This window comes from Brassica rapa, chromosome A04 (genome assembly GCF_000309985.2).
Source record: "Brassica rapa cultivar Chiifu-401-42 chromosome A04, CAAS_Brap_v3.01, whole genome shotgun sequence".
Taxonomy (NCBI): Eukaryota; Viridiplantae; Streptophyta; class Magnoliopsida; order Brassicales; family Brassicaceae; genus Brassica; species Brassica rapa.
In genome coordinates this window covers 7853408-7867420 of record NC_024798.2, presented here as the reverse complement: position 1 = coordinate 7867420, position 14013 = coordinate 7853408, and the positions used below count along the sequence as shown (strand labels likewise).

General features: G+C 35.3%; 3 protein-coding genes across 4 annotated transcripts; 2 read left to right on the top strand and 1 right to left on the bottom strand.

Moving 5' to 3' along the window:
• The first annotated feature begins 1288 nt into the window (after nt 1–1288).
• LOC103849166 lies at nt 1289–2460 on the top strand. Its single transcript, XM_009125972.3, has one exon. It carries the CDS (start codon nt 1740–1742, stop codon nt 2289–2291), a length of 552 nt encoding a protein of 183 aa, XP_009124220.1. The 5' UTR covers nt 1289–1739; the 3' UTR covers nt 2292–2460.
• Nucleotides 2461–2867: 407 nt separating this feature from the next.
• LOC103849168 (phosphoglycolate phosphatase 1A, chloroplastic) lies at nt 2868–5748 on the top strand. The gene is made up of 11 exons (XM_009125975.2): nt 2868–3180; nt 3580–3647; nt 3791–3883; nt 3956–4027; nt 4119–4190; nt 4308–4367; nt 4501–4553; nt 4704–4801; nt 4980–5079; nt 5228–5331; nt 5426–5748. Exons 1-11 carry the CDS (start codon nt 2928–2930, stop codon nt 5530–5532), a joined length of 1080 nt encoding a protein of 359 aa, XP_009124223.1. The 5' UTR covers nt 2868–2927; the 3' UTR covers nt 5533–5748.
• A 1709-nt stretch (nt 5749–7457) lies between these two features.
• Nucleotides 7458–13108, bottom strand: LOC103849167. Of its 2 annotated transcripts, none has more exons than XM_009125974.3 (9): nt 12454–13108; nt 10479–12247; nt 10259–10385; nt 10056–10138; nt 9590–9828; nt 9372–9458; nt 8947–9046; nt 8503–8686; nt 7458–8423 (listed from the first exon to the last, which is right to left on the bottom strand). In XM_009125974.3, exons 2-9 carry the CDS (start codon nt 12204–12206, stop codon nt 7807–7809), a joined length of 3165 nt encoding a protein of 1054 aa, XP_009124222.2. In that variant the 5' UTR covers nt 12207–12247; nt 12454–13108; the 3' UTR covers nt 7458–7806. The 2 variants fall into 2 exon arrangements, with proteins under 2 accessions (XP_009124222.2, XP_009124221.2); XM_009125973.3 differs by having other exon boundaries at nt 10259–10388; nt 12454–13106.
• Between the last annotated feature and the right edge of the window lie 905 nt (nt 13109–14013).

Genomic DNA, 14013 nt, shown 5'->3' with positions numbered 1-14013 from the left:
ATATGAATTTTATGGTTAATATTATTTAGAATATTTTAATTTATTTTCTACAGCAAAAGTATAAAGTTTGCTAGAATTTAGAAAACAATATATTATTTTGTAAATATTAATATCCGTTCATGAGTTTTCAAAATTTTATTTCGGTTATAAAATTTTCTACTAATCATCATTTTAGTTTTTTCTACTACTTTTACAAATCCACAGATATCAAATTATACAAAAGAATTTACGAAAGTATATATATACATATATTTAAGATGAAGAACTGAACTACGGCAATAACTAAAACTTATTAATTATAAGTTAGAATATTTTAAATTTATATTTTCTACATCTAAAGTATAAATTTACTTAGAATTTACAAAAAAAAAAAATTATTTTGTAAATATTAATATCTGTTCATGAGTTTTCAAAATCTTATCTTCGTTTATAATTTTTTTTAACTAATCATCATTTTCGTTTCTCTACTGTTTTTACACATACACAAATATCTAATTATACAAAAGAATTTATGAACGTATCTGTGTCAGCAAAAAATATTATGGTTAAATTCGGGAAACTAAATACAATTCAATATACCCAAGTAATAACAAAAAAACTAGATATATACATATATATATATATCCAAATTAGATGTCTAATTAAAATAATACAAATTATTTAAATTAAATCATACATATAAATTATAAAATAAGTAAATTAAATTAGAATATCAGTAATTTTACTATATATTTGTTTTTTAAATATTTTTATCCATGCATGAGCACAAGAAAATCAACTAGTTATTATTAAAAAAATTAGAAGTTTAAAAGTGTAAATGACTGTTACATTGATGGTTTTTATGCATTTCCCTTATACATTATAACCTCTTTAAATTAATAATCTATAAATTAATATACACTAAAAATCTTTATAAAATAATATAATTTTATAGTCCCAAATTAAATTTTTGGTTCAATTCGTATATCGATAAATTAATATTCGATAAATTAATATTCTATAAATTAATAAAAAAATTATAGTTTTTGTTTAGTTCCAACATTATTAATTTATAGATGTTTCACTGTATAATATCATCAGATAAGTTACTATAATATCTTTTTTGAGAAAAATTACTATAATATCTTATAAAACAACATATCATTGAACATTTGTTAAGGCTGGTAGAGCGTTTCATCGAATTTTGTTGTTGGCTGTTCTATTATTCAAATGCTGTAGTTTGAGTAATATAATAGTTTTTAATGTAAATTGAACAAAATACATGATACTTTAAACATAACACATTTTATAGTGGCTTCCTAATTTCTAACCTTTGTATATCTAACAATTCAACTCTTCAAAATCTCAGATCAGTAAACAGTGTGTTATCCTGAGTAGTAGGTAGCACTAGTTGACTTTTACACAACTATTGAAAGACGAATAAGAAACGTACAATTAACTAAACATTTTAAAAGTAAAAGAGCCGTTGCACCTTAATCGACACATTAGTCATTTCTTCCTTTAAGCCACCATATAACGGTCATATTTTCAAATAGAAAAAGAAAATTGGACCGTTAATCCCAACAAATTATCAGCTTTATCGCTTCTCAATTTTATTCCGTATGCAATGTCAATGTCTATATAAAATCCTAAAACCAAGTGAATTGATACGAACAGAAAACAACTTACATAAAAACAAAAAAAGAAAAAGAATATCTCTCCTCTCTTGTCAAAGTTTGTAAAACAGTTAAACAAGAGAAATGGGAATCTCAAGATCTAAAGGAAACACACACAACATTTTCCTACTCTGCAACTACATCCTCTTAGGCTCCGCTTCAAGTTGCATCTTCCTCACAATCTCCCTCCGTCTCTTCCCTTCTCTCTCCGGCATCTCTCTCATCTTCCTCCACACTCTCACCATCGCCACCGCTGTCACCGGCTGCTCCGTTTTCGCCTCTTCAACGGCCGCAACCACAAGCGACAGACTGTACGGTGCACACATGGTGGCCACGGTCCTCGCCGCCATATTCCAAGGGGCAGTTTCTGTTCTGATATTCACGAGAACAGGGGATTTCCTCAGGGTTCTGAAATCTTATGTTCTGGAAGAAGACGGAGCGGTGATTCTTAAACTCGCCGGTGGTTTGTGTATAGTGATGTTCTGCTTAGAGTGGGTTGTTCTTGTGTTAGCGTTCTTGTTGAAGTACAGTGATTATTTGGATGAGAGCGTTGTAGATGATGATGATGGGAAGTTCCAGAGGCAAGAAGAAGATCTCAAGGATTGGCCTTCCTACCCTTTTCAACTCAAGCTTTGATTTCAATTCAATGTTTTTTATTTTTGGTACTTTGGATACATTCTTTGGTTGATTTTATATATTTATGTTTGTGAAATGGCAAAAACTATCTATATATCATCATGTATGGTTTGACGCTTGTTATTTGATAATTTTGTCATAAATAAGATCAGTGTATATTTTGAACTCATATATTTTCAAAAACAGTCACTTCTCCGTTCTCTTCTGAACTTGTGAATCATCAAAGAATGAGAGTTATGAGATTGGCAAAAGAAAAACAAAAGTTTTATTTTTTGTGTTTGTTTTTAAAATTTAAATGTGGAAATAGAAACAAATTTGAAAGGGAATAACCGTAATTAATCAAAATTATCACTCATATCTTGTAAACCGAATTTTACCGGTTATGAGATTTAAACCGAGTGAGTGGCAAAGACACATGGTGCTTTATCAGTTATATAATGTGTGTCGGATAAGCGTTGATCCAATGTATAAGGCTAAGAAACGTTTGAGAATGATGATGATATCTTCGTCTACAACGTCCACCCAAAATGCCACGTCAGCAACATCCACACTCGTATTAACCAATTATAATTAATTTTTTTAAAAAATATTCCAAAAGAAACGGAAACAGAAAAAAAAGGAAGAAGAGAAGAAAAGATGCTGAACAGAACAACACTTGTTTCTTCTTCCTCAGTTTCTCTCTTACCAAACTCCAAACCTTTCTTCTCCGTCAAGGCTTTCTCAGGATTTCGTTCTTCCTCCTTCTCCGGCGGCTTCATTCGCAGAATCGATCATAAGCCTCTGCGTGTGATGACTCCCAATTTGACACCGAGAGCTATGGCGGCACAGCAGCTCGAGAACGCCGATCAGCTCATCGATTCCGTTGAAACTTTTATCTTTGACTGTGACGGTGAGTGTCATCAAACAAAAGAATGTTAATTTGGTAATTCTTATTGTTTTGGCACAAATCTACGACCTGTGTGTTTTGCTTCTAAACTAGTATGCCTCTTTCGCTCAGAACATATTGAGCTTAGAAAAGTAATGTTAAAGGTTTGATATAATGTCATTTGATAATCACTTAGTTGAGATAGATAATCCCTAGAGGAATGTTAGTGTGTTACACTGGGGAGAGAAGGAGATGCTGTTATGATTGTTTTAAACTATATATATATATATCAACCTTGTAGTACACATTGTAGTTCAAAATAGAATGCTACAGGTTTTGGGATCAGGATAAATCGTTATAATGAGGATATTTTGATATCTATCTTCTAGGCGAAAAGTGGTGAACCATGTGTTTGTTTTGTAGGAGTAATTTGGAAAGGAGATAAACTGATTGAGGGAGTTCCCGAAACTCTTGATATGCTCCGTGCCAAGGTTGGTAAGCAAAAATCTCAATCGATAAAAAAAATAAAATTGATTAGTTTGAAATCGTTTTTCTCCCTTTTGGGAAGTTTCTTCCATTATATCATCAAATTGCTTTTCCTTGTTATTAACTACTCGTATTCTCAACATTCCAGGGAAAGAGGTTGGTTTTTGTGACGAACAACTCAACAAAGTCTAGGAAACAATATGGCAAAAAGTTTGAGACTCTTGGCCTCAATGTTAACGAGGTTAGTAATCTAGTTCACACTTCACTGCCTAGCTAGATAATTGTTTTTATTTATTTATTTTCTTCTTTACAGGAGGAAATATTTGCTTCTTCTTTTGCTGCAGCTGCATACTTGCAGTCTATTAATTTCCCCAAAGATAAGAAGGTAAGCCCATCATCTTTCAATAGAACTTTAGTTTTTCCTTGTCAGTATGTCGCTTCCTTTTGCAAGTTTTTGATGTATGTGTTTTATTCAGGTCTATGTGATTGGTGAGGAGGGTATCTTGAAGGAGCTCGACCTTGCTGGTTTCCAGTACCTTGGAGGTCCGGTATGTATCGTATAACCTTCCTTTCTAATTTTCCCGTTTTGGTTCTCGGTGATCTACTTTTACTTTGTGCAAAACTCTCATTATTCTGAACAGTCCATTCTTTAAATACAATACCAGGATGATGGTAAAAAACAGATTGAACTGAAGCCAGGATTTCTAATGGAGCATGATAATGATGTATGTCATCCTTCATTCCTTCTACTTTGCTATCTTTGTGTCTTTTTTTCTTTCTCTTCAACCTTTAGAAAGCATGAAATACTTGTCATTGTGATTAAAACTGAGTTAAAGTTTCACCGAAAATTCTTTCCAGGTGGGAGCTGTGGTGGTTGGATTTGACCGCTATTTCAACTACTACAAAATTCAGTAAGATGTTCGAATTATGTGTGTACATGTACCATAAGAATAAAAGTAGCTCTTCAGGACTGATACACTTACTGCTCTATGGATGAGCTCTGTGCTATAGGTATTTGTTAAATTTTATCCAAGTTTCTAACAGCTTCATTTCAATTGAAGGTATGGAACTCTCTGTATCCGCGAAAATCCGGGCTGTCTTTTCATTGCTACAAACCGAGATGCTGTCACTCACCTTACCGATGCTCAAGAATGGGCAGGTTGGCTTCTTGTATCCATTTTAATCTACTGTTTTTTAGTTTTTGTAGTTTTGTAGTAGGATTATAATTTTCTCCTCTTACAAAAATGCACTCACTGTACATGCAAAAATCTTTCTTTGTCTATGATTACCACTTTCTATCATCCGTGAACGACCACTATGCAATTACTGTGTCTCAGGTGGTGGCTCTATGGTTGGTGCTCTTGTTGGATCCTGTCAACGTGAACCTCTTGTCGTTGGAAAGCCCTCAACTTTTATGATGGACTATTTGGCAGACAAGTAAGACTAAATTCTCATATTCTGTCTTTCTGTTTCGTAATCACAGAAAAATTGTGTTTGTATGCCCTTCCGTAGTGTACAAAAGAGATTTGCCAAGTAATGGGAATGCTGATCACTAATATTGTGCATTTTTGAAAAATTTGTGCAGATTCGGAATCGAGAAGTCACAGATATGCATGGTGGGTGATAGATTGGACACTGATATTTTGTTTGGGCAGAATGGCGGTTGTAAAACTCTGCTTGTCCTCTCGGGTATGACTAATCATCCATAAAACAGTTGCTCTCTTTTCACAGTCTCGATTTCAACCATTTTAGATTTATTCACATTGTTTTGTTCACTTAAAAGGTGTTACTTCAATCTCGATGTTGGAAAGCCCTGAGAACAAGATACAACCAGATTTCTACACCAGCAAGATTTCTGATTTTCTTTCCCTCAAAGCAGCTAATGTATGATGAACAAGAAAGCACTCGCCGCGCCAATCGCTCTGTAGAACTCAGCAAATACAGAGTCAGTCCACACGTTTACCTATTGTATAAGCTTTTTCTTGGCAAGCTTCATCTATTTGTAGCCTCTTCTTGAGCCAACGAGTATTGTGTATCACTCTAATCATGTTTATCTCACATAACCCTAAATTTGAAAGCACCATATTATTAATATTTAAATAGTGATTTCAAGTATCAAAAAATTTATAACGTAAATAACTGGAATAAACTAATTCTAAAAAAAAACGAAACTGAAAAAACTGAATTAATCGTATATCAAAGTCGTAAAAATCTCAAGAGCATTGATCCTTTACAAATATTCATCAGTTTGTCAGTTTCATCTAAAAAGCGAAATGGGAAGCATGAAAATCAGGCCCTTTTGTCAAAAAAAAAAAAGAAACATGAAAATCAGTCAACGAAGATGAACATAATAGCATTTGACAAGATAATTTAGTGAGAATATATAACAAGACACCTCATGGGCCATCATGCATTAATATTCATACAATTTGATCATTTGTATTTGGTTTGAAAAAAAAAAAAAAACTAAACCATCGATCACAAAATTTTTAACGTGAGATTTTCATCATTTTTAGTAATGTATAATTATTTAAAAAAACAAAATATAACATATAAGAAAAAAATCTTAATTTTTTGGTTATATGCTTAATGTGATTATTCAATTATTTTAATAATATAAAATTAAACAAAAAGAGAAAAGATACAAAAATTATTATTAAATATGTATTATTTATAATCATTAATTTTCATATATATGTTAATCATATTAGGTAATTCCGTAGCTTTTATTTAAGGAAATAAATAATATTATTTTGTACACTACTAATCAATTTGATAATTAGTTTAATAAAAAGTATAATATATGTTTATATGAACCAACTTATTTTTCTAAAAATTCTAAGAATCATCCTAGTGATGATACGTGGCTACGAAAACATATTGTAATGATCCATGATTAATATATAAGGGGTTCCAAGTATTTCTGGTGTTTACGTATTATTTAACTATTATAGACATTTAATTTAATTTTGACTATTTGTATATATTTATAAGTATTTTGGATAATTTTAAAATATCTTATATATTTTGAATATATAAAATCTAAAAATTATTAATATATTTAGATATCTAAATCTATTTCGGATAGATTTGGGTACCCAAATTTTTTTTGTTTGGATCGAGTTCGGTTACGATTCTCTAAATATCAAAGTTTCGAATCCGTTCAGATATTTAACTAATTTTGGTTCGGATTTGGTACATCTTTTTTCGATCGGATTCAGTTCAATTTTTCAGATTCGGGTTTTTTGCGTAGTCCTATTTGATATGTATCAAATTGTGTAGAGACCATTACACCAAAAGCAAGTATCAGCTTTACATAAGATATTTTTATCGTTGGTAAATAAGTATTGATGCAGTCTAGTACTTTTTTTTTGTGTAAAGCCGTTGGCTACTAATTGGAAATTTGTCAGGGGTAAATGACAAACATACTATGTATGAGTGACCTTCGTGTTTGTTCTCTCTTTGTACACTCCCCATTCCAATACTCAAACTTCTTTGCTTTGGTATAGGTTGTAGGACCATGTCACTTTGGTTATAGGTTGATGTACGCCCGATAAGGCATATGACTAAGTAGTTTATTTTTTCTTGAAGCTGTTCAACCTCACACTAGAGCTAGTATAAATAGATTTTATATTTAGCTAGTGATACGTAAATATGTGTTGAGATGATTTTCAAAAAAAAAAGAAAGATTGAAGCTATAGGTAATTTTTTTTGTTTTCTTAAAATTAGTATTTTAGATCCGAGAAACGAAAATATCTTCACTCTGTAGGAAATTAATTTAATCTCAGGGAGAAAAGACAAAGTACAGTTTCCAATTTGGTGACGAAGTCATGAAAGAGTGAAGAGAGATCATACAAGCCAGAAGATCCACATTAGATAAATAAGATGAAGCAGCTCAATGTTTGAGATTACAAAATCCCCATGAAATAAATTAATTTGTCTGCTACCTAAAATTATTAGAAAAAATCTAATAAGCACTGAGCAGTGCAAGTTTTTACTTGACCTATGGCTCTGAGTTATTAAAAAGCTACTAAAGCACTGCAATTAGGATTAATAGTCTAGCTACTTTTCTTTCACCTGCGCCTTATCGTTTGTCATGAAAATAGACAGAAGTGCGTTAGTTCTGGTCATATGCACATACACAAACAAAAGCTGCAGTGAACCTCAAACACACCTGCCATGTGAAGAGCCGATCAACACGGCATTGGTACCTGTGTACCTTTTGTTCACCCTCGACGTTCCCCATGATCCTTGAATCAGTCGGGGTGATACTCTCAATCTGGAAGCCACTCCTTTCTTCAGCGATAAAGCTTTGCTGCCAATCTTTTTCTCTGTACCACCATTACCAAGTGGCTGAGAATTTTCTATTATGAAACAGTCGGATTCTTCATCTGGCTCCTCTGTACCCTCAGCTTTAACTCCAGAGCTTTTTAAATCACCACTTTGCTGTCTTTTTCTATCAGTTTGATCCTCATGAGTAACATCATTAACTCCCAAGTTAGATTCTCTCTGGTTATCAACAACAACAACATGAGGAAGATCGACCTCTTTATCTGTCAGTTTCCCAGTCCCAATCTCTTCTTTCTCCTCCAAGGACTTCAGATTCAGGTCTGTATCATTAACTCCCTTGACTACATCCATCGACTTCAAGCAGCTATCAACTTGGTAAGAAGGAGATTCGGCATCAGCAGTTCCACAATCTAGCTCGTCTTTACACTCCTCAGGCTTAGTTTCCTCAACATCTACAGGCAGGCTCATCTCAGCTGCCAACAGCAGTTCACCTGAAGTAAGTTTAGTCAGTCCATGAAAGTGAACATAACATGAGCATATTAACAAATCAGATGGCAATGCAATTAATACCGTTGTCCTTAGCCAATGATTTCTCCAGCATGTCAACACCAGGGAACACCACCAAGTTCAAATTCTTAATTGTTTTTCTGGCTGATTCACTAACAGGCGTGAAGCCAAAGCCTGAAGTCCATGTATCCATTAGTTCTGGCACTGCTGGTATGATTAATTTGTCTACTTTGAGAGAGCTAAGCGCCTGATAACAAACACATGTAAATATGGATCTTCAGAACAAAATAGTCTACTTGATCTTCAGAACAAGTGATAATAAAGGATAACAAAAGAGTACAAGATCTCGGTCAGCGATAAATAAACAACTGACAGACATCTAACAAAACTCACATATAGAATGCAACACTTGAGAGGCAATAAACAAGATCTTGAAAAATATATAAACAGACAAACTGAAAAATTGAAAGAAAGAAGTTAGGATATGACAAGGTGTTGAAGACCTACAGATTCAATGCCGTTCATTAGTCGACGACACATCCCTTGACGCCTGTACATGTAGCGGGTTCCTATAAACGGCATTTCTGCCAGTTGATTGCCGTGGATCCTGAGTAAAATAAAAACCATTTTATGCGCACTCACGGGAAGAAAAAGACATAAACTGCTATAATGAGAAACAAGCAACAGAGGTTTACGTTCTCACTATTCATATAAACATTCAGTCATACTATCCATTTAATGAGAAACAAGCAACAGAGGTTCCAGTAAATATCATTTTAAGATCAGATCATCTGGAGGCATACACTGAGGGAATTTTTATGAGGAAGACATAAACTACTACATGTAGTGCATTCTATCCAACGTTAAGAACTCCCTAAATCTACAATCATGTATTAATCCGTACAGTCAAGTTCATGATACCACAGACTCACCTGATAGATGCCACACCAATGATTTCATCACCCCTCTCCAAAACAGCAGTGAGAAAATTGCTGTAATTTAGCCGATGGAAGTTCGACCTACAAAACAATAGGAAAATGGTTCAAACATAATCTTGTAGCATAAGGACTGTTAACAGTCAATCTAGTCAGTTAAGCACTAACTGAACCAGACACAAGTATGTAAGAAAAGGTTTCGAGGATGAGCTTACCCAAAATTGTAGACGATGTTTTCAAGCAGGTTGACACCACTCCTGTGATCAACTAAAGGTGAAAAGCACTCATCCATAACGGAAAATGCAACAGCCAGTTTGGCATTATATGCAACCTTCTCAGATATGTCACTATCGGAAACCTCACGAGGCATCTCAAAGCGGCGAAGGAATGTCCAGGAGAAGCCCTCAGGCAATGAATGTTTTACTCCAATGAGTAACTGTAGTCCGTCGAATAACTAAGAGAAAAATAACAAACAAATGAAATTCTCAGTGTCCAATGTAGTACTATAATCATAAACTATCACATTCATATAATTTAAAATAGAAAGCTATTAAATCGATAATTGAAAATTACCAGAGTATTATTAAAGATATTGACTTTCATTACGCCACAAGAAAAAGTTTTTTCAAGTAATACAGCTCTGTGATTAAAACAAAAATAATAATAATAAAGGAAGGATACCTCTTGACAGTACTTTCCACAAAATGGAAGAGTACTACTTTCAACAGGTACAGTGCCATCTTGCTTGATGCATGCTTGGTGATCTGCAAAAGTGCGGAATGTAACGTTTTGAGCTCAAACCCCCATATTAAGAATTTAACAGAAGGAAATAAACAAATATAGTTAGTTGATGGATGGATACGCCTTTAAGGTGTAATTCCTACATTTTTCTTCACATAGGTGGCACCTCAACAAGGGGGAAAGAGTTGTAGTAGTGCCATGATTAGCTGCCTCCACTTTCTCGCAAAATTTGCATGAGCAGTTGCAACAAAACCAGGAACCAGCTGGGAACTTCTGCAGTTTAGTTTATACAAGAAACATAATCAATACGCTGCAACAACATAGCTAATTCAAAATCTTAAATGGTCAATCATCATATCTTACTTTAATGCCGAGGCAGCTCTGATGGAAAGTTGAAGGGCAACCATCACAGCAGGTAAGATCTCCCCCATCCCCGCATATAGCACATGTATCATCATTTTGATCTCCACTACCAAAATCCACAACATGGAACCCTTTAAGCACTGCTTCGCTTTGTTTATTCCAAGACTCAAGAAAGCATTGCAAGATCGAGTTCCCACCCTCTACATACAGACTTTTGAATGGCTTCCCTCCAGAATGAACTTCAAAATCGAGAGCAGAGAATAATTCGGCACAGCAGTTGCAACGAATGCCTTCTTTTGTAATTATTCCTTGTGTGTTTTTGCACTCAACTTTCCCGTTAAGTGGCACAATGGCTGAATCAATCATCCATCCCAGCATGGTGCGTTTTCCTTCAAATAAAATGTACCCATTCTCGTTGGAATCCGCATCCGACAAAGAACTGCGAGCCGACAATGCACCACGCTTTCTATTATGTTTTTCTTCCCTCTTTATTTTCCGGACTGAAACCGAACTTCTTTCAAATTTGTGTGACACTTTTCGTTTCTTCTGCGCTTTTTCTCCTAGTCTCTTTCTCGAGACCACCGTATCTTCATTAGTAGTATCTGTGTCCTTCCTTGGCTTACCTGTATCGCTCCGTTTCTTGTGAACTTTTCTCCTTAAAAGGTGAAGGTCCTCTTCTGGCAGCAAGCCAAGACCAGAGTCTACTTGATAATGATCCGTCATGCTGCGTTCCAGATTTGTTTTATAGACTTCATAAGCTTTGGTCACTGACCAGTGAGTCTTTCCCTCAGGATTCACATAAACTGCAGCGTTGTATGCCCTCTCTTTTCGCGGCCTGTATTCAACTGTCCAACCAGCAGCTAGAAGTAACTGAAGTATGCGGTCACTCAGCCTTTTCTTAGATTGTAATTTAGATCGTCTTCCATCATCAATTTTCTCTTCTCCACTCCTCATTTCGCCATCACCTAAGGGTTTGTTGTTGTGCCGTGACTTTAAGGAACTCTCACAAGGCCTTAGTCTCATCGTTGCTTTACAATCTAATTCATCAGTCTCCCCAGGTTTCTTCTTCGTCTTTGGTCTTCCACGCTTATGTCCCATCTTCCTTCCCCTGCCGTCAGACTCGGGTCCCTTAGCCCTGCTTCCACAGTTACGCTTTGGTCTACTGGAATCATCAATAGAGTCAACCGTATCTGGAGTAGTGTCAGATTGACCACCTGTGATGGGAAACTTTCTAGGCCTTCCCCGCTTACGTTTGACTTTTAGCTCTTCAGCCAGACTTACTTTTGTCTTCTCCTCATTACCATCAGACTGGCTGCTGATCTGCAGCTTCCGAGGCCGTCCTCTTTTGCGTTTAACTTGAGCTTCTTCTTTCACCTCACAGCTAATTTTGTCAACCTCACTTACATCTCCCTTTATTTCCTCTTCCACAGCCACATCATGTTCTGTATCATTTGCCACAGATAGAAGAGCCTTCTCTTCTTTCACCTCATCGACCTCACTTAGATCATCTCCCTTCTCTTCCACAGCCACATCATGTTTGTCCGTATCAATTGCCACAGAACCTGAGCGAAGAACCTTCCGGGTAATGTTATTGACCTCGCGATCAATCGGCTTAACCGTTTTCTTGTTCTTCATCTCGGTTACACTCTCAGCCTCTAGACCAGGTTCGCTGGAACACCCCTGTAACTGAAAGCCCTCTTCTTTGGATCCGTTACGCTCCTCCGGCATAATGTTGTCTTCTCTTCGCAGCAGAGATTAACAGAGAGATCCTAATGCCAAAGATCCCGTGAGAGAACGACAAAGAATCAAATTCAAAAACAAAAACAAAAAAAAAAAACTGATGGAAAAAAAAACGCACTCGTAACATCATAACCTCAAACAAAACAAAAGCAGATCAAGAGACAGGTAATAATAAGATGAAGAAGAAAATCGAAATTCTAATCAGAATAAAACAAACACATGATAATGCCCTTACCTGGGAAATTTTGATGTTACGACAGAAAAAGCGTGGCTGGATCGGACGGAGAAACGAATGAATATAACGGAAAAATCGAGAGAGACGCCGGGAAATCAACGACTCCGCTTCATAGAATCGCCGGAGTTTAGCATTGTGGAATCGATAGAGGGGCAAAACGAAGGAAGAGACACAAAGAGAGAGTGAAACAAGGGTTTAGTTTTGATGTGAAAGTGGTGGAGACAAGACCAAAGAGGTTTTAATATACATTTTGGGGGGGCATTACTCTACAAGCACATGCCCGTATCGAGACAAATTAATTTTTTTCCGGGTAATGACGATCTGTGTGAGGGTCAAGTCTGTCATTTACTAATATTATTCTATATTATTATTATATCGTAGCCATTTCCCTCCATTTTAGGTTTGGATTTTTTTCCTTTTTTATAATTTGAATATCGGAGAGACCAATGTATTTTCTTTGCTTTGGATTAGATTTGGACATCTTATTTTTTTTTTAATTCTGACTTTTGAGCTTTCCTAAACGGATTCTCTAGCCAAAGAATCTTGTTCAAAAGTTTTCGGTTGTAAAAGTGATGTTAGGAGTTTTCAAGGCTCCTAAGACAAATGTTGTAGTATAGATGATTGTCGAACCAGTTCTGAGGGATATCAAAGCACTGAGAATGCAAGTACTCACTTAATCTAAGTGCAACCAATGATTTAGATGAGTTTTAAACTACTACTAATACTAGAAAGCAATAACAGAATGATACTTTCTTGACTAAAGGAAAAGAGAACTCATGGGTATAGGGATTAGACCTTGGGTGATCAAGTATCGAACTAAGGATGGCAAATGATCAATCAAACTATCAACCTTAAGCCTAGACACAATTCTAAGCAAGCTCTATGTCTAGATGAATGCTCATTTGCTAACATATCTCAAACATCAAATGTCTTTGGTTGAATAATATGAAAGCAATCATTACTAACAAGTCTATTAGCTATCTTAGCATCTTTAACAACAAATGTCTTTGGCAAAGTATACTAAAAGCCTAGGAGAGTTGTCTCAGGCATTTCATCAAACACCTTTTGGGTGGGAAATGTCTATTGATCAACTTTTGAGTGGCCAACTCAGAAGATGCATTATGAATACTCTACTAGCAAGGAACAAGAATGATCTACACTAAAACATCCTAGAACTAACCTAATCACCCTTAATCTCCCTAACCCATGAATTCAAAAGGTGATTACTCACTAATCTCCATGATTCCTCTTAAACCCATATTGGATTTTAGATTAACCATGTAGAGAAATAGATAAGAAATCAACAAGAACACAAGATGAAAGCAATGAAATCTGAATCTAAAGAGGTTTTTTATTAGTTCTTCCCTAGAAAAGAGATTATCTTGCCTCCGATGGCTTACAAAGTACTTAACTTAGGTTTAGAAAGTGTAAAACATCAAAAAAAATGACCAAAAGGCCCCTGAAATAACATAAAAATCGTCCAAGCAAAACACGCGGAGCGACCTAGCATAGTCGCTCCAGGAGGTCGCTCCCGACGCGTTTTTTTGTGTCTCGACGCGT